This window comes from Brienomyrus brachyistius, chromosome 25 (assembly GCF_023856365.1).
Source record: "Brienomyrus brachyistius isolate T26 chromosome 25, BBRACH_0.4, whole genome shotgun sequence".
NCBI lineage: Eukaryota > Metazoa > Chordata > Actinopteri > Osteoglossiformes > Mormyridae > Brienomyrus > Brienomyrus brachyistius.
Genome location: NC_064557.1, coordinates 12,512,577 through 12,532,943, shown reverse-complemented (window position 1 = coordinate 12,532,943; position 20,367 = coordinate 12,512,577). Strand labels below are relative to the sequence as shown.

The 20,367-nt window shown below is 42.5% G+C and overlaps 2 protein-coding genes across 7 annotated transcripts in view; both read right to left on the bottom strand.

Moving 5' to 3' along the window:
- The window catches only part of LOC125720607 (uncharacterized), a 58,092-nt gene that overhangs the window by 9,097 nt on the left and 28,628 nt on the right, over positions 1-20,367 (bottom strand). Inside the window, exons 1-5 of one of the 5 annotated variants that reach the window (XM_048996192.1) lie at positions 19,860-20,102; positions 10,902-11,001; positions 9,218-9,550; positions 8,608-9,012; positions 6,959-8,301 (exon numbers count right to left, since the gene is read on the bottom strand). The exons of 1 other annotated variant lie outside the window; for it this stretch is intronic. In XM_048996192.1, the coding sequence (XP_048852149.1) occupies positions 7,988-8,301; positions 8,608-9,012; positions 9,218-9,550; positions 10,902-10,950 (1,101 nt within the window). In that variant the 5' untranslated portion in view covers positions 10,951-11,001; positions 19,860-20,102 and the 3' untranslated portion in view covers positions 6,959-7,987. Of the gene's footprint in view, positions 1-6,958; positions 8,302-8,607; positions 9,013-9,217; positions 9,551-10,901; positions 11,002-19,859; positions 20,103-20,367 lie in introns of those variants that run through there. 3 more of the 5 variants (XR_007385520.1, XM_048996190.1, XM_048996191.1) reach the window with 3 other exon arrangements.
- The window catches only part of LOC125720610 (uncharacterized), a 26,959-nt gene extending 6,592 nt beyond the window's left edge, over positions 1-20,367 (bottom strand). The window contains exon 1 of one of the 2 annotated variants that reach the window (XM_048996250.1): positions 20,110-20,367. The gene's annotated coding sequence lies outside the window, so the exon portion shown is untranslated. Of the gene's footprint in view, positions 1-1,709; positions 1,953-20,109 lie in introns of those variants that run through there. The other variant, XM_048996249.1, reaches the window with a different exon arrangement.

The window sequence follows — 20,367 nt, the reverse complement described above, 5'->3', positions numbered from 1 at the left end:
TGGGTAGGGGTTAAGGGTGTCGTGATTGGGATTAGGGTTTTTCCCCATAGAAATGAATGGACGGTCCTCATTTAGATAGGAAGACCAACTTGAGTGTGTGTGTGTGTGTGTCCAGTACCAACACATCAATTGGCCTCAAGCTAAGCTGGACAGCACAGAACTCCCTCTTTCTATGCAATGCAACAGTAAAATCAACCAATAAATTCTCATCTAAAGAAAGAGTACCTCCCATACTACAGTATATTCACCTGAATATTTCTGAAGCAGTTATCAGCCATGGTTTCAGGCCGAATTTAGAAGGGCGGGTCATTCTTGGGGCCCTATCTACAGCATAAAATGCTGCAGTAATAACAAAAGAAATCCTGCTCAGAACCCTGGGCTACAGCCCTGTGATGGAATCTCCACCGGCTGAGCTGCGTCCTGACCACAGTTCACACTGCATATGTGCACCATTTTCATAAAAAACATACATCACAGAGAACAGTCACATTTCAAACAATTCCAAAATTTGATATGAAGCCTCAAATACAACAAGCATGTATTTAAGTGTAAATGAGAAATTCATTAATAAATATAAAATTTTATGATAATGAGGGGGCGGTATGTGACTCAGCAGGCTAAGCCTCTGTGCCTGTGATCAGAAGGTCGCCAGTTCAGAAGAGTCTCAGGTCTGTGGGCTCGTGAGCAAGGCCCCTAACTCCCAGCTCCAGGAGTGCTGCACACTGACCCTGCACTATGATCCCCCAAGCTTGCTGTCACCTATCTGTGTGTCTCATGGGGAGCTGGGGTCAGTACAAATAAAATAATGTGGACATGGGGTATATCTTCAAGGTATCTGCCAGATAATGCATCCCCTGTAAAATCTGGCTATATTGATACTAGACCCATGAAACTTGCAGGGGTAAGTCATGACAGTCTGAAATACAAACGATAAAAAGCAGCTGATGATGGGGGAAACAGAAATGCAAACATAAGGGGGATACAATGTGTTTGCCACACATACGCCTATAACGAGACTCACAAGGTTTTTCCTGGCTCATAATGAGGCAGAAGCGGTACCATCCTGATCGTGGTGAACCTACGTGCACGTGTACCATACCTTCAACTGGCTCAAGCAAACACTTTTTACAAGCAGCGTATTTTAGGAGTTATAATAATTGAAGATGGTTATCAAATAAAAACATATTTAAAGTTTTAAAAGTACCGTGTGCAATTATAAATGCAACATAAAACCAATGCGTTAATTTTCACATGTTAAAACCCAATTTAGCATAAGTCATTGTTTTCATTTACAGTACATGTAAATGCACACTCTTGCAGTAGAGTTGAACATAAATATACACAACAAGCACAATGCTGCCCTAACATAGTAGCTGATTATCGCATTAAAGCCACTGTCCATCTACACAGTTCACAGCCTGAGGAAGACCATTTCACACTTCGCATAGAGGTAAATACACTTGGCAACCGAATACCTTCACGTTGACTCGTCCCTTGCACAAACTGACCCCATCTCGTCAGTAACACGAATTATTACTTTTCAATTTACTATCGGATGAAGTCTGTACTGATTCTCCTCCTCGCGACATCAATTAGTAAAGTAATCGCAGTTACCACGAGCTCGAAAACACACTGATATGTAATGTTACTTTAGGAAACCTTTTTAAGAAACTGGACGTGCTTGGATGCAAAATATATTCTACACTCACCAGTTTAAAACGCCCCAAAATATCAAACCGCCGGAAAAAAACAAATGCTGTTTCGAGCACTTTCTTCCTGTTCTGCCTGTTGTAGTTGCGCATTTCCTGGTACACCATCCAGAGTTTTGTGCAGAGCCTCGTATTTCGTATGTTTGCTTTTAATACAATATAACGTCGTATGACATATTTCATATGTATTTAGAGTTTACATAAACAGATAGGGTATTTTTTACACTTCTTTCCAAAACCGGTGGGTCGTAGACAGGCATAAGAAAGGCAGCTTAGGGTCCTGATATGTGGGTTTGGTCACGGCGTGGGCCATTGGCGGGCATGTTGAATATCATTACGATCTAGCAACGGAGTCACCAGTCTAGAAAAATCAGAATTGTATAGTGGGAGTTGTAGGCTAAACTGCTGTTCTTTAGGGGTTGATCATTTTAATGATCCGGATGTAAACGTCCCTGGTTCATTTTTTATCCGAGGCAGTACCACTTACCATTTAGCCAGCTGGCTTGGTGGCTAAGTTAGTGGTGTTTAGTGTGAGCGGCTGGCTAGCGTTATTTTTCTTTTTCTTTGTTTTGTGTTTATTTTTGTTGTATGTAGGAAGACACATCCTGCACATTCTCCAATCAACATCAGTGGCTCAGCTCTGGAGATTGTGGAGAGCACCAAGTTCCTTGGGGTGCACATCACCGAGGAATTTACATGGACGACCAACACCGCCTTCCTAACCAAGAAAGCCCAGCAGAGACTACACTTCCTGCGCAGGCTGAAACGAGCAAGCCTTCCCCTTTCCATCCTTACCACGTTCTACAGAGGCACCATCGAGAGCGTTCTAACCAGCTGCATCAGCGTCTGATACGGAAACAGCAACGTTTCCGATCGCAAGCGCCTGCAGAGGATAGTTAGAACAGCCGAGAATATCATCAGGGTGCCTCTCCCATCACTACAAGACACATTCACCTCAAAGAACGACAGTTTTTATCCCCAGGCTGTCAGGCTTCTCAACACCATGCTGCCCCCCAGGGTCCTCCAATCTATCTCAACCTTCTCTTAACCCACCTACACCAAACTTACGCTATTTTCCTATTTTTTTACATTTTAAACCGACTCTGCTGCTACATATATGCCCTCTGATATTATACTGTAGTTATACTGTATTTTCACACAGATATCATATTGTATTTACACTGTATTTGCACAAAAATCATATTGCACAAAACAATTTTACTTTGTATTTCCGCACCAGAAAGCTGTTAGCGTTTACTGCACCTTACTTAAAATGCTTCTAAGCTCATTTGCACTCTTCTTGTCTTGCACTGTTCTCAGTATCTCTTGACTAATGTGTCTACTTACACTATGTGTAAAATTCAATTATATGTATATTCTGTGGATTCTGAGCTTCACCATCTCGTTTTTCCGTATACGTCTATATGGAAAGATGACAATAAAGTTGACTTCGACTTTGATTATTGGGTTATCTATTAGGCAGCCTGCACCAGCTTGCACACATTGTCTGGGTGCTAGATTGCACAGGCCCATGGTATATGTGTTTGATTATTTAATACGTTATTCATTTTTCCACGTGTGATTTAAACGTACCGTTTTGGGGACGCTTCCTTTAGGCTCCGACAAAATAAGGGTGTCGTAGTCAAAAATTTCAACTTGCTACACTTCCGCAGATTTCAGTGGTGCGCGTTCCCGAGACGGATATGCATTATACATTAGGCATGATTTTGTCGGTACTAGTGATGGGAATTCCGGCTCTTTTAAGAGAGCCGGCTCTTATGGCTCGGCTCACTTAAAAGAGCCGGCTCTTTCGGCTCCCAAGTGGCTCTTCAGATTTTTTTGGTGCTTAAATGAATTTATTACCAAAAATAAGGTAAAATTATTAGTGAAATGAATTACTATGGTTGGAAATCACATGCAATCATTTTAGCCAATTCCTCATCAATTGTTTTCTGTTTTACTGGAGTCATTGCTTTTTGCACAAACTGTCTCATAGAGCTCTGGGTTGTAGGTCTAGGTGGTTGTGGTGCTGTACTGGATGACGGTGTAGACACTGACAAACTGGCACTTTCAACAGTTGCAGTAGACAAACTGTCACTTTCATTAGTAGCAGGTTCACTTGCTTGCCTTTTTTCTTCCCACTGCCCTGATGGATGCACAGTTCTCATGTACCAATGCAGGTTATTTGTAGAGCCTGTTCGATATGAGATGTTAACCTTGCACGCTCTACACTCTGCCTTTGTATTATCACTATAATTGAAATGTATCCAAATTTTAGTCCGTTTCCTGCAGTCATTCAGTCATTTTGTCGCGCGCGTCTCCTTCCCTCCTATTTCTCTGTCTGTGCGTGCGATTGCTGTATTTGTCTATGGGTGCGTTTGACTTCACGCAGCCGTTTGCAGCGCTGGTTTAAAGCAATACGTCATGGTTAGATTTTTTTTGTCCGACTTCAGCCGGCGCTGGAAAACGTCACCATGTCACATGGTACAAAAACCTCACGAGAGCAAGACGACTTAAAACTTAAAACCCAAGTCGAACGCACCCTGCATCACCGCCCCTCCCGCTCCTGCTCAGAGCTGACACGCATCGCGTGGTTGACCAATCCGTGCGGCTTGAAAAAAAAATTAAGAAAGAAAAAAAGCGTCTCTGACTCCGGCTCACAGGCAGGAACCGGCTCAGATCGTTCACTTCAAAGAGCCGGCTCCGAGAGACGTTTCGTTCGCGACCGATACATCACTAGTCGGTACAAAACCCTTTCATCCGGCGAGACTGACATAATGGTGTCTATCCTAGAGGGTAACCGCGTTGCCAGATTTTTTACGTACACGTTTAACAACGAATTTAGATTATACGAACTACACTCATGTGTGTAGCGATCGAAATTCTAACCAGAGCAAATACACATTGGCAGTCTTACAGGCTGTAGTTTATTTCCTAAAATAAAAACGTGACAAAGTCAGCGATCAAAAATGCAACAGAGCTCCTCCTCTCAGACAGCTCCAGATCCAAGCAGATTTTTTTAGAACTACACCTTGCACAATCTAAAAGTGCATAACAGAAAAAGTATTCAAAACAAAGCATACTCATACAGTCATGGACAAAATTATCGGCACCGCTGGAATTTTTCCAGAAAATGCACCATTTCTCCCAAAAAATTGTTAAAATTCAAATGTTTTGGTATACACATGTTTATTTCCTTTATGTGCATTGGAACAACACAAAACAAAACAGAAAAAATCCAAATTTGACATCATTTCACACAAAACTCAAAAACTGGGCTGAACAAAATTATTGGCACCGTCAACTTAATATTTAGTTGCACGCCCTTTGGAAGAAATAACTGAAATCAATCGCTTCCTATAACCATCAACAAGCTTGTTACACCTCTCAACTGGAATTGTTGACCACTCTTCTTTTGCAAACTGTTCAAGGTCTCTCAGATTTGAAGGGTGCCTTCTGCCAACAGCAATTCTGAGATCTCGCCATAAGTGTTCAATCGGATTTAGATCCAGACTCATTGCTGGCCACTTCGGAACTCTCCAGCTCTTTGTCTTCAACCATTTCTGGGTGCTTTTAGAGGTATGTTTGGGGTCATTGTCCTGCTGGAACACCCATGACCTCTGACGCAGACCCAGGTTTCTGACACTGGGCCCTACATTGCGCCCCAAAATCTTTTGGTAGCCTTCAGATTTCATGATGCCTTGCACACAGTCAAGGCACCCAGTGCCAGAGGCTGCAAAACATCCCCAAAACATCTTAGAACCTCCACCATGTTTGACTGTAGGTACGGTGTTCTTTTCTTCTTAGGCCTCATTGCATTTTCTGTAAACAGTAGAATGATGAGCTTTACCAAAAAGCTCTACCTTGGTCTCATCTGTCCACAGGACATTCTCCCAGAAGGATTTTGGCTTCCTCAAATACATTTTGCCAAACTCCAGTCTGGCTTTTTTATGTTTCCGTGTCAGCAGTGGGGTACTCCTGGGTCTCCTGCCATAGTGTTTCATTTCGTTCAGATGTCGACAGATAGTTGGAGCTGATACTGTTGCACCTTGACTCTGCAGAACAGCTTGAATTTGTTTAGAAGTTGATTGGGGCTGTTTGTCCACCATTCAGACTATCCTTCGTTGCAGTCTTATTTTTTCTCTTCCGTCCACGTCTTGTGATTAACTACAGTGTTATGTGTTGTGAATTTCTTGATTATGTTGCACACAGTGGACAAAGGAACATGAAGATCTCTGGAGATGGACTTGTAGACTTGAGATTGTTGATACTTTTCCACAATTTTTGTTCTCGAGTCCTCAGACAATTCTCTGCTCTTCTTTCTGTTCTCCATACTTAGTGTGGCACACAAACACCACAGAAAGGTTGAGTCAACTTTTCTCCATTTTAACAGGCTTCAGGTGTGATTGCTATATTGCCGGCACCTGTTTCATGCCACAGGTGAGTTCAGACGAGCATCATATGCTTGAAGTAAAATGATTTACCCACAATTTTGAAAAGGTGCCAATAATTTTGTCCAGCCCAGCTCTGTGTGAAATGATGTCAAATTTGGCATTTGTTTTTTGTGTTGATCTAATGCACTGGGTTGCGAATGGAGTGAAATTGCTGGATGTCATATTGCAGAAAAGCTCCGTCGTATCCCTGAGCCTTAACTGTCCAAGTATAAACATGGAAACACATACGACTGGGGCTGTGACTGTTAGCTGTGTGGTGTGATGCAGTGTAGGTACAGTGAGAGCCCCCACCCCCACTGACTGGTATCCATCCTTCTATTCTTTTGTCAGTCCATCTGTTTTCTGTATCTGCTTGTCCTGCTTAAGAGTTGCATGGGTCTGGAACCTGTCCTGGGAGCTACAGGCACAAGGCAGGGAACAACCCACATTGGTACACCACCCCATCGCAGAGCACACTGACACAGCAGTCACTCACACACTCATACTTATGGACAATTTTGTAACTCCAATCAGCTTTACCATATTTTTTGGATGGGGGGGGGGCAAATCAGAGTACCCTAAGCAAGCCCCACGATAACACAGGGAGAAAACACAAACTCCACACACAGTCATGGCAGAGACTCAAACCCTGGTCCCAGAAGTGTGAGGTAACAGCACTAACCACTGCACCACCACACTGGCCATTGAAGCTTATAATACTCATTCACCCAACACCATTTAGTTTCTTGCCCTGCTTGGGTCCAGGGTGGTGTAGTGCGGCCAAAATATCCAGTTACATAAAAATCACACCAGCAATAAAACAAGTTTCCTTTTATTTCTCAAATGCTCCATCACATTAAAAATGTTACAAAACCACAGGAATGGCTGGAGACTCTCCATATTAATGCTGACAATGAAAGTGTGGCTGTAACAATGGATTTACACCCAGTGTAACACTGACTTCCCTCAGACTAGATTTGTCTCTTTAGAACCTGAAGCTGTATATCACAGTATGTACCAAGGCACTGGCCCACTTCAAACTGGAAGCATTTCAGTGAAGGGCCTGGGTAGTCAATGCGAGTATGTTGTCTCCTGCCCAGTGTTTCAGAGGGAGACTGGGAACATCCTGAGTAAGCAGATCTCAGCTACACATAACTACTACTGAGACGAAGGCCTCGGGATCTTCAAGGGATTTAAATAAAGCACTACTTCCACTCTTAATATAAAATTGCAGAGCATAAATAAGAAGTAGGTGACTGAGTAGATATACAACAGCACCAATTATTGTAGGAATAATTTTTATAAAATAAAGCCCAAGAAAGGTAAGTTTAAGAACACCCCCTTTGTGGGTAGAAAACGGCTGGCAAGGCTTTGGCACACTTGCGACCTGCCCCCCCCCACCTCTCCAACCTGCTTCATCATCCAGAGGAGCATCATTAATGTGGGGCACAGGGGTGCCGCCCACCCTCCAAGTATCTAGAGAGAAACGTACAGTTAAAACTCTTAAAATCAATTAGGTAACACCAATTAATAATGAAATTGAATTTTTTTTAGCCGAGTATAAAAAAGTTGGGCCTTGCAGCTGGCTTGGAGGGAATACTCATACGATGGCCGGGTAGTCTCTCAGCGGCCATTAAAACCGGTTCCAGTTTGCATTTGGCTAATTTCTGCGTGAATAACCATACGAAGGGCAAAGGAGAGCTTCAGCTTCTGGTGAGTAGGTCAGCTGAGGCTGATCTCCGTTTGGTTTGTTCAGATCTCTCATTGGGAGTCAGTGTGGGCTGTCACTCCTGCTCATGGGTGGGGTTTTAGGTCAGCGGTGCCCAAACTTTCTTACAATGAGAGCTACATACAAAAGTCATCATTCCAGGGCTGAGGGCCGCGCTTGTCTTCGGTGTCTCCGCTCTCACAGACAGGGGCTCTCAGCTGCTTGTCTTGTCCATTCTCCTGCACAGGCTGAGGAGACACCAGGGACCTGATCTCTATCTGGGGCTGAGTGTCCTCTTGTGACACGGGCAGGTTCCTCATCCGGCACTGTAAGAATGGCTGCCTCTGGTCACAGAAGGCGCATCTCTTTAACCGCATCTTGACCACCAGCACCAGCAGCACCACTACCACCACCAGCAGCACCACCACGATCACCCATGGCCATATGTTTCCTGTGGAACGAGACACAATTCTTAATTGAAACACACATCACTTTTGACCAAAACAACAATGAAATCAGACAAAGCGCCCATGCGCCACTATATACGTCACAAATTCGCTTATTTTTTTTAAATTGCTCAGTGGTCATTGTTGACACACCACAGCACACAGTGCAGAACAACGAAATGTGTCCTCTGCATTTAACCCATATGTGACATCGTGGCATAGCAGGGGGCAGCTTACTCAGCACCCGGGGAGCAGTATTTTGGAGCCTATTTGCACCAACCCTTAATAGATAAACACAGAAAATGAAAAACCTGCAGGAGCTGGAGGGTCTTCTGTAGTAGGAACCATTGGTTCCGTAGTACCTTCAATAGCGAGGATGATTGCATCTGGATTTACAGTTTTCTCAGTTTTCTCCGTGCTGAAGCATTGATAGGTTCCTCGATCTGAATAACGCACTTGAGAGATGGTCAGAGACAGATCACCAAATCGAAACCTGTCTACTGACATGCTACATCTGTTCTCACATCCACAGCTTTTATTGAACGACCCAGAGGGAAAGTCCAGGACAGTCTGCCCATCTTTATTCCAGTGCCCACAGATCTGCCCATCTTTCATCCAGTGAGGAGAATCATTGTTGATCTTTTCCGTTTTGTCCACCTGGAAATAACAAGGGAGAGTGGCAGTTTCCCCAAGCCGTGCAACTACCTTTGTGGGCACTGTAAGAGACAGAGAGAGAGACAGAAGTGGATGAGCAGAGACACTGGCAGCCCAGACAGGATAGCAAAGGGCTGCATTTCACCAAACCGCATTTATAACAGCAGCGGGACACAGGAGATGTGCTTAAACATCAAACATCAGCCTCACTCCTCTCTTCAGTAATATTTAGGAAAATGTATCAAAGTCATAAAAACACAAACTTACCAAGGACCTCTAGTTTGACGTCACCAATACGTTCTTCCCCCCAGAAGCACATATAAAAATCTCCATCACTGTATTCCACAGGGCTGATTTTGAGGGAGAAGTTTCCAACCCCGATGTCATCCTCGGAGATGCTGACTCTGCCCTTGAACCATTCTCCTGCTGTGAGCTTCCCCTGCTGGTAGTGCGCGACCAGGATGTTTTGGTGCGCGACCAGATTCTCAATCTCCCATCTGACGTCATGCTTCTTGTCCTTGCTTATGCTCCCGATACATGGTAGGGTTATGGTGCTTTTCACATCCACAGTCCGAAGAGTAAATGCTGAGTTGCTGCTCACTATGGGGGGGGGGGGGGGGGCAGACAGAGATATTCAGGGTCAGGGCAGACAGAACATCTGGCAATTTAACATCCTGAATGGTTACAAATACTACTGTAGCTTCTACAGTAACTGTAGCTTTAACTGTAGCTTCAGTATTTTATTATGTTTTACTGCATTTTATTTCCCCCATAGTCTTATACTATTCAACAGAGCTGAATGATAGAAAATACCAGAATATTTGAATGTTTTGCAATTAATATATATAAGATCCAATTTACCCGAAACAAGCTATAGCCAAATACACTCTATGGGTAAATAAGTTCTATCAGATAAGTTGATGATGTTGCCACAAGCCGTGTCAACAGACACAAAGCAGCGCCGACTAACACTTGCTTTTGCTCAAAGTTGTCTCTGGAAAACAAAATACCTTCATTCAGCAGAAGGCAAATGCCTTTTTGTGACCAGTCAATGTTTGCTTTTCACCTCCTCATTCATTTTTGTGAAATATCTCACTAATGTGCCACAGTATCAGTGAGTGTGACAGCAACGACAAAAATGATTATGATTGGCTGTAAGAGTGCATGCAGAGCTCACGCAGAAGGAGCGGCGGTAAAGTTTAAACTGATTTTTTAACATATACTTCATGTTTTAGCATAACTCACTGTGTTAACCCAGCTGACTAATGTAATCTTTGCGATGTGAAAATTGCATGTGGATAACATGCAATGTCAATATTAATGCTGCACATTGCACAACTCTAAGAAGAATGATTGTGATTAGTCATTTGCTGTGTATGCAGAGCCTGCATGTTACTCACTAGCAACAAACTACATGTAACCAAGAACCCTTAAATTGGAGTAAATGATATCAGACTCTTCTGGTAGATTAGTCACGGAAAATGAGAACGTGTGAGTTTTCCTTTTGTATCAAGCAGCTAAAAAAGCTGTAGCATGACATGCTTGATTTAATTAGCCTGACTTTGCATGTCCTGCAATGTGATTATTGCGGATGCACACATCGCAATAATGATGCTGAAACGATTTACCATGCAGCCCCATTTATGAAACATTTAATTATTTTAAATTCATTGTAACTTATACTTCTTAAAATGAACAGAACTAAGAGAATCCTGGGATTCAATTAATCAGAGCACCTGTAATGGTGACAACCTTGAGATCATTATAAAGTTCATATCTAAAGATTAAGAAGCTTCCATAATCCAGTGCAAATCACTGCCAGTCAAAGCAATTTCAAACTACAGTGTTTCACAGTCAGAGTGCAGATAAAACTGTTTAACACTATTCAAAAAATTGAAGAAAAAAAGGTATAAGTTCATGGTGTCACTGCACACACACAGTCAGTACTCACCATGCAGGATAAGGTGGAGGAACAGGATAAGCAGTATGCAATGCCACATCAGGACTGCCGGGCAATCGAGTCGTCAGCCGAAATGCAACACAAATGAGGACTGAGAAAGAAATGCAAGAGATAAATGTGATGCCACACATGCAGGCGATGAAGAGCTGCGAATTTGTGGGGACACTGAGGCACTGAGGCCTTTTTTTTGGGTTAGTCGCCTGAGATAAATGGGATAGGGTGGCTCATCACATCACAGACGCCCTGGGAGATGGTGCTGCACTGTGTGTGTTTCCATAGATCACATTTGAGGACCAAATTGTCCCCAAAGAGCAGTAAAACCTGAATTTTTTTTTGGGGGACATCTTTTGAGGTCCCCATTTGGATAACCTCAGTTTTACAAAAATCTGTGAATGCAATTAAAAAAATAAAAATGCCAAAAATCTTCTATTTGGGTTGATTACTTATGGTTAAGGTTAGGAGTAGGTAGGGGTTAAGGGTGTCGTGATTGGGATTAGGGTTTTTCCCATAGAAATGAATGGACGGTCCTCATTTAGATAGGAAGACCAACTTGAGTGTGTGTGTGTGTCCAGTACCAACACATCAATTGGCCTCAAGCTAAGCTGGACAGCACAGAACTCCCTCTTTCTATGCAATGCAACAGTAAAATCAACCAATAAATTCTCATCTAAAGAAAGAGTACCTCCCATACTACAGTATATTCACCTGAATATTTCTGAAGCAGTTATCAGCCATGGTTTCAGGCCGAATTTAGAAGGGCGGGTCATTCTTGGGGTCCTATCTGTTATGTTATGAGTATAGTTCGGGAAGAACTCAGTTACCCAGGGGGCAACGGGGAGAGCAGCATGGCTAAGGAATGTAGCACTAATGGCGGTACTAAAAATGTAGAGAAATAAAGTGTGTTAAAAGGAGTTTACACGCCTCGTCTGCTGATTATAAAAATAAGCAAGACAACACATGGTGTCAGAAGTGACCGTGAGCGGCTGAGGATAGAATTCGCCACGGGGAAAAAAAAAAAAGTAAAGAAAATACGCGCTAAACGACTGATATGTTAACGAAGTGTGCTACATCGTGTGAAGGCTGTAAGCTGCAGTAAAAGCATAGCGGGAACGAGGGACAGATAGGTCAAGTGAAAGAGGATCTTCTGCCCGTGATAGTGGATAACAGGCAACAGAAAAGGGCTGTGGAAATCCAGATACCCCGACGTGCAGCTATGGAAAAGCTAAGTCCGCCCGCGTCTATGCAATTGACCGGTAATCTTGCTGATAATTGGAAGCGCTTTAAGCAAAGGTTTAATACATATTTAACAGCAAGCGGAGCAGGGGGTGATGATGAAAAATTGAAAGCTCATATCCTTTTGCATGTTATAGGGGAAGATGCTTTGGATATATATAATAGCTTTCAGCTGGACGAAGCTAATCTGACTTTGGCGAATGTAATGACAAAGTTTGAAGAGTACTTCGTGCCAAGACAGAATGTGACCTTTGAAAGGTACAAGTTTTTCACCCATGACCAAAAGCAGGGAGTACCTTTTGATCAGTACTTAGCAGAGCTTCACACATTAAGCAAAACATGTGAATTTGGAACCCTGAGAGACTCACTAGTGAGAGACAGGATTGTCTGTGGAACAGTGGACAATGCACTGAGAGAAAGACTGCTCAGAGAGACTGGACTTACGCTGGATAAGTGTGTCAGTATGTGCAGAGCAGCAGAAACTACACGAGCCCAAGCAAGAGAGCTCCAGAGGGGTGAAACAGTGCATGCAATGTATAAGGAAGGAAAGAAAAAGAAAACATTTACCAAACAAAAAGATAAATCTGCAGAGTTCAGATGTGGTAAATGTGGAAACAGTCACAAACCAAAATCATGCCCAGCATTTGGGAAATCCTGTAACAACTGTGGGAAAAGTAATCACTACGCCAAATGTTGCAAAGCAGCACCAAAACAGAAAGTTCACACAGTTGATGAGGGAGACGAGGATGATGAGGAGTTCATTGTGGATGAAGTGCACACCTGTACAATGGAGAAAGAGGAATGGGTTGTACCTATTGAAATTAATGAGACAATCATTCCATTCAAGTTAGATACAGGTGCCCAGGTAAACTTATTATCTTGGGAACATTACAAAGTTCTGACAAAAAAGAGCAAAATTCTACCTGTGAAAACAAAGGTGACAGGATACACAGGAGAGCGAGTTCCTGTTAAAGGTGGATGTGTTGCAACATTCAAATACAGAAATCGACGGATACGAGCACAGCTGCTGATTGTGGATAAGAGTGTACAACCAATCCTAGGACTCGGTGCATGCATAAAGCTCAACTTGGTTAAAAGAGTGCTTGTAGTCACATCACCCGATGCTGCAAATGATCAGGATTCACTCATGGAAGAGTATAAAGACTGTTTTGAGGGACTCGGATGTCTCCCAGGAGAACATAAAATTCGTGTGGATAAAAATGTGCCACCTGTTGTGCATCCTTGTAGGAAAATCCCATTTGCACTGCAGGAAAAACTAAAAGAGGAACTGGCACGCATGGAACAACTACAGGTCATCAAGAAAATAGATGAGCCAACTGAATGGGTCAGCTCGCTGGTTATTCTGCAAAAGAAAACAGGTGCTCTCAGAACATGCTTGGATCCAAGGGATTTAAATAAAGCTATTAAAAGCGAACATTTCAAGTTACCAACCAGAGAAGAAATCATGGCACAGTTTTCTGGAGCTAAGAGGTTCAGTAAACTAGATGCCTCATCAGGTTTCTGGCAGCTGAGACTAGACGAGGAGAGCTCGAGGTTGTGTACGTTCAACACACCGGAGGGCAGGTACAGGTTTCTTCGTCTGCCATACGGCATCTTATCAGCCCCTGAAGTCTATCATAAGACCATTCATATGATTTTTGAGCACATACCAGGAGTAGAGACCATGATGGATGACATCATAGTGTGGGGGACTACTAGAGAAGAACACGACAAAAGACTGAGACAAGTGTTAGACAAGATAAGAGAAGTGAATCTGAAACTTAACAAAGACAAATGTGAGTTTGGAGTGAAAACACTTACCTTTGTGGGAGATGTTGTCAGTCAAGAGGGGGTGAAGCCAGATCCGAGGAAAACGTCAGCAATAGACAACATGGAAAGACCGAACAACAAGGATGAGGTCAGAAGGTTCCTAGGAATGGTCACCTGTCTTGCCAAGTTTGTCCCACAACTGTCAACCGTATCAGCACCTCTCAGGAGTCTGCTTGAACAAAAGAATGAATGGATCTGGTCCTATGAGCAGGAACAATGCTTTCAAAAACTGAAAGAGATTCTCACACAAGAGCCGGTGTTGAAGTTTTACGACCCAAAGAAAAGTACCAGGATCTCAGCAGATGCGTCACAATACGGACTGGGTGCGGTGCTGTTGCAGCAACACGAGGAACAGTGGCTACCTGTAGCCTACGCATCCAGAGCCTTAACGAGCGCAGAGTCACGATACGCTCAAATAGAAAAGGAGCTGTTAGCGAGCATGTATGCATGTGAGCGTTTTCATCAGTATGTCTATGGTCAAACATTTGAAGTGGAAACTGACCATAAACCTCTGGTGTCTATCATGTCCAAACCTCTGAATGACTGTCCAGTACGGATACAGCGTATGTTAATCAGATTGCAAAAATATGACGTGCACATGATATATACGAAAGGAAAGTACATGTACACAGCTGACACCTTATCTAGAGCAGTGGATAAGGAGGAACATCAGGACAGTGAGAAGAGTGCAGAAATAAAGGCATACGTTGACATGGTGATGACGTCTTTGCCAGTAACTGCTGACAGGACAGAACAAATACGAAGAGAGACAGATACAGATGAAATCATGAAAGAACTCAAGAGCACAATACAGAAAGGATGGCCGGAAAACAAGAAGGACTGCTCTGAGAAAATCCAAGACTACTGGAACTGCAGAGGAGAGCTCACAGTGGTAGATGACATAGTGATGAAAGGGAGCAAGTTTGTCATTCCATCCTCACTACGTAAACAAATGCTCCAAAAGATACACGAAGGTCATCTTGGAGAGGTCAAGTGCAAACGCAGGGCTAGGGAGGTAATGTACTGGCCAAGAATCAATCATGACATCAGCCAGACAAACAGCCTCATGTGAACTTTGCTGCACCTACAGGCCAAAACAACAAGCTGAGCCGCTACTGAATCATCCAGTACCACACAGACCTTATTACAAGGTAGGAACTGACCTGTTTGATTACGATGGGAAAAGTTACATAGTGGTCACTGACTACTTTTCAAACTATCCTGAAGTTGGGTTACTGCAGTCTACATCAAGTAAAGCAGTGATCAGTTACCTCAAGACTGTTTTTGCCAGGCATGGTGTCCCATGCATACTGTTCTCAGATAATGGGCCCCAGTTTTCTAGCTGTGAATTTGCCGCCTTTGCCAAAGAATGGGGGTTTCGACATTCAACATCAAGTCCAACCTATCCAAAGTCCAACGGCTAGGCAGAAAGCTCAGTCAAAATAGTAAAAACACTGATGAAGAAAGCACAGGATAGAGATGACTTTCAGAAGAGCTTACTGATTTATAGGAGTACACCCCTACAGAATGGATTATCACCAGCCCAGATGCTGATGGGTAGGCGTATTCGTTCCAACCTACCAGTAAATGAGGACTTGCTGACGCCAAGAACTGCACATAAAGACAGAAAAATAAAGGCGGGACAAAAGACGAAACAAAAACAGCTGTATGATCGCACAGCAAAGCACCTGCCTTCCCTGAAGCCAGGAGATAAGGTGCGTATAAGAGACATTTCTACAGGCACATGGAGACAACAAGGACAGGTGGAGGAGGAAGTAGCTCCACGTTCGTATAGGATCCAGATGGAGAGTGGATTATCCTTGAGGAGAAATCGAGTAGATCTTCAGTTACAGCCAGGTGGAAGAGAGACAGCAGTTCAGGAGACAATTCAGAAGGACATGGATAGGTCTGCAGAGTCAACTGACAATGGGCCAGAAAATGTGGAATGTGGCTTGAAAGTAGAACCTGTGTCACCCGCTGCTGTGAGACTTTCTAAAATGGTGAAATCACCACACGTGGAAAGAGAGTCAAGGCCTAGGAGGCATGTTCTGCCACCTAAGAGACTGATTGAGAGTTGTTAAGGAGTCTTAAGTGTTGCAGGTTGCTCCAATAAAGAATAATATAAAAAAAAAAAAAGAAATGGGTGCTTTTGGTTTTGAAGCTTAGAGAGCTGCTTGTTATTGTTAGTATTAGTATTCAGAAAAAGGAAAAGTTTGTTCAAATTAAAAGAGTTATTTACAAGTAAAGTTAAAATGCTCACCAGTAAAGCTATTCCCTAATGGGTAAATATTATTTTTCTTTATAGGAAGAAAGATGTTATGTTATGAGTATAGTTCGGGAAGAACTCAGTTACCCAGGGGGCAACGGGGAGAGCAGCATGGCTAAGGAATGTAGCACTAATGGCGGTACTAAAAATGTAGAGAAATAAAGTGTGTTAAAAGGAGTTTACACGCCTCGTCTGCTGATTATAAAAATAAGCAAGACAACACACTATCTACAGCATAAAATGCTGCAGTAATAACAAAATAAATCCTGCTCAGAACCCTGGGCTACAGCCCTGTGATAGAATCTCCACCGGCTGAGCTGCGTCCTGACCACAGTTCACACTGCATATGTGCACCATTTTCATAAAAAACATATATCACAGAGAACAGTCACATATCAAACAATTCCAAAATTGGATATGAAGCCTCAAATACAACAAGCATGTATTTAAGTGTAAATGAGAAATTCGTTAATAAATATAAAATTTTATGATAATGAGGGGGGCGGTATGTGACTCAGCAGGCTAAGCCTTTGTGCCTGTGATCAGAAGGTCGTCATTTCAGAAGAGTCTCAGGTCTGTGGGCTCGTGAGCAAGGCCCCTAACCCCCTGCTCCAGGGGTGCTGCACACTGACCCTGCACTATGATCCTCCAAGCTTGCTGTCACTTGTCTGCATGTCTCATGGAGACCTGGGGTCGGTACAAATAAAATAATGTGGACATGGGGTATATCTTCAAGGTATCTGCCAGAGAATGCATCCCCTGTGAAATCTGGCTATATTGATGCTAGACCCATGAAACTTGCAGTGGTAAGTCATGACAGTCTGAAATACAAATGATAAAAAGCAGCTGATAGGTCAGTCAGTGCCAAATCAACCAGGGGCTCCATGGGCATCATTCCTGATTTTAATGAAAAAACTTGGTATCTTGATCCTTATAGAGAAAACAGAAAATTCCCCAAGTTTTATTGAAAAATTCTGATGCCGTCCAAAGTTATGCCCCTTTCAAATTTGGGTGCCACGCCCCTTTTTTGCACTCGCGAATTGCGCATATAATTTGTAAGGATTTTCAGGAGACTATATCTTCGTTTCTAAGCATGCTAGAGAGCTGAAAATTGCTTTCCTGGTATACTTTTCCCTGCTCTTTCAGAATCTGGCATTAAATTAAGTTCAGGGGAAGCACTTCAAAGTTATGGACCTGCAAAAATCAGTTTTTGGTTCAACCTCAGACACTTTTTTCGGATTTTGACCCCAAGCTGTGGGGTCACCACCACACCTACATCCAATATTCTTCTATATTTTTGTTATTTGAGGAAGATACTGTAAGCAGATGCAAATTCATTCTAAATAACCATTTATTCTTTGATATATTGCCATCTGAAAATGGTCACAGGTGAGAAACCCCTCACAGGACCCCCTACTTCGCGGGCGTGGTTGACTGTGTAGATAGTTAGTGATGGGAATGAAACTTATACAGTTGAAAGAAGCATATCTGAACTATAAATGCTAAAAATATAACTATCTCAACTCAACTCCTTCAATATAAACTCCCATGGTCAAATATGACATTTTCAAGTCTTTCCGTTCAGCTGCCAAGAGGTCAATTTTGAGAATACCCCTCTTGAAATGTGAATCTAATGAGAAGGAGCACTGTCAGACAGAGATACTTAAATCAGATCTTAAATTTGAAAAACCTGCTAGTAGCATCATTGTACTAATGAGAAGCCATGTTCACAGTTCTTATATATTCTTTGGTCAATCCATCCGGACTAACACAGTTCCTGTGACAGGTCAGTGCTTCAGGAAGTTTCCAATGGAGAAGGTATCCAGGGAGGAATTACCAGCCATGTCAACTGAATCCATGTTGGTTATTGGGAAGTCAACTCACTAATGAAATGACTGCCTTGTGTCTTAGGAAAGAAACAGAATGTACAGCAATTAGGCCTTTTCTTGGAATTGACATCATTCTTACTAATATTTATCCAGGATGTGAAACATTTCTAAACAAGCCAATGTACCAATTGGACTACAAACATGACATAACAGTTTTCACTGGCGTTAGGCTAATAATACTTACCTAGGCTTGGCCAGTGTGACCTATTTTTATGATAGACTATGTTATGATAACATTTTAAACTATTTTGAAAGTTTGAGTGTTTGTTCTGGGATTGACTCCCTAACAACCCACACCTGTGAACACCATGGTAGGCAGTCGTAATGAAAACCATGTCTAGGCCCCATGTTTGGCATCTAACTCAGTTGTAGTTGCCTACATAATACTTTGATTTAGTGTAAAAATGATTTTGACAGCATCAGCCAGCATTAGTTCATAGATGTATGCAATGTAAAGGGCCATATTGCTTGGAAGTTATTTGCAGGGGGTGGGGCTGATGCATGCCAAATGCTCATTTTTTGACTGGAATACTATATGCTGAAGCAGTTGAGTTGAGATAGTTATATTTTCAGCATTTATAGTTCAGATATGCTTCTTTCAAATGTATAAGTTTCATTCCCATCACTAAATATCTACACAGTCAACCACGCCCCCGAAGTAGGGGGTCCTGTGGGGGGTTTCTCACCTGTGACCATTTTCAGATGGCAATATATCAAAGAATAAATGGTTTAGAATGAATTTGCCTCTGCTTACAGTATCTTCCTCAAATAACAAAAATATAGAAGAATATTGGATGTAGGTGTGGTGGTGACCCCTCAGCTTGGGGTCAGAATCCGAAAAAAGTGTCTGAGGATGAACCAAAAACGGATTTTTGCAGGTCCATAACTTTGAAGTGCTTCCCCTGCGCTTAATTTAATGCCAGATTCTGAAAGAGCACGGAAAAGTATGTCAGATGAGCAATTTTCAGCTCTCTAGCATGCCTAGAAACGAAGATATAGTCTCCTGAAAATCCTTACATATTATATGCGCAATTCGCGAGTGCAAAAAAGGGGCGTGGCACCCAAATTTGAAAGGGCCATAACTTTGGACTGCATCAGAATTTTTCAATAAAAACTTGGGGAATTTTCTGTTTTCTCTATAAGGATCAAAATACCAAGTTTTCATCAAAATCAGGAATGATGCCCATGGAGCCCCTGGTTGATTTGGCATGGACTGACCCTGATTATGGGGGCAACAGAAATGCAAAAATAAGGGGATGCAATATGTTTGCCACACATACACGTACAACGAGACTCACAGGGTTTTTTCTGGCTCACAATGAGGCAGAAGCGGTACCATCCTGATCGTGGTGAACCTACGTGCACCATACCTTCAACTGGCTCAAGCAAACACCTTTTACAAGCAGCGCATTTTAGGAGTTATAATAATTGAAGATGACTATCAAATCAAAACATATTTTGTTTTAAAAGTACCATGTGCAAGAATAAATGCGTTAATTTTCCACATAAACAGCAACGCTTTTTAAAATCCAACTGGGCAAGTCATTGTTTTCATTTACAGTACATTAACACTCTTGCAGTAGAACAGAGCATAAATATACACAACAAGCACGATGCTGCCCCAACAGGGTAGCTGATTATCGCATTAAAGCCACTGTCCATCTACACAGTTCACAGCCTGAGGAAAAACATTTCTTTGCATAGAGGTAAATACACTTGGCAACTGAATACCTTCACGTTGACTCGTCCCCTTGTGCAAAGTGACTGCATCTCGTCATTACACGAATTATTACTTTTCAATTGCCTATCGGAAGAAGTCTGTACTGATTCACCTGCCCCACGATTCTCCTCCTCGCGACATCGATTAGTAAAGTAATCGCAGTTACTATGAGCTCGAAAACACACTGATATGTAATGTTACTTTAGGAAACCTTTTTAAGAAACTGGACGTGCTTGGATGCAAAATATATTCTACACTCACCAGTTTAAAACGCCCCAAAACATCAAGCCGCCGGAAAAAAATAAACGCTGTTTCGAGGACTTTCTTCCTCCTTTCTACCTGTTGTGGTCGCGCATTTCCTGATACGCCCTCCAGAGTTTTGTGCAGAGCCTGGTATTTCGTATGTTTGCTTTTAGCACAATATAACGTCGTATGACATATTTCATATGTATTTAGAGTTTACATAAACAGTTAGGGTAATTTTTTACACTTCTTTCCACAACCGCTGGGTTGTAGACA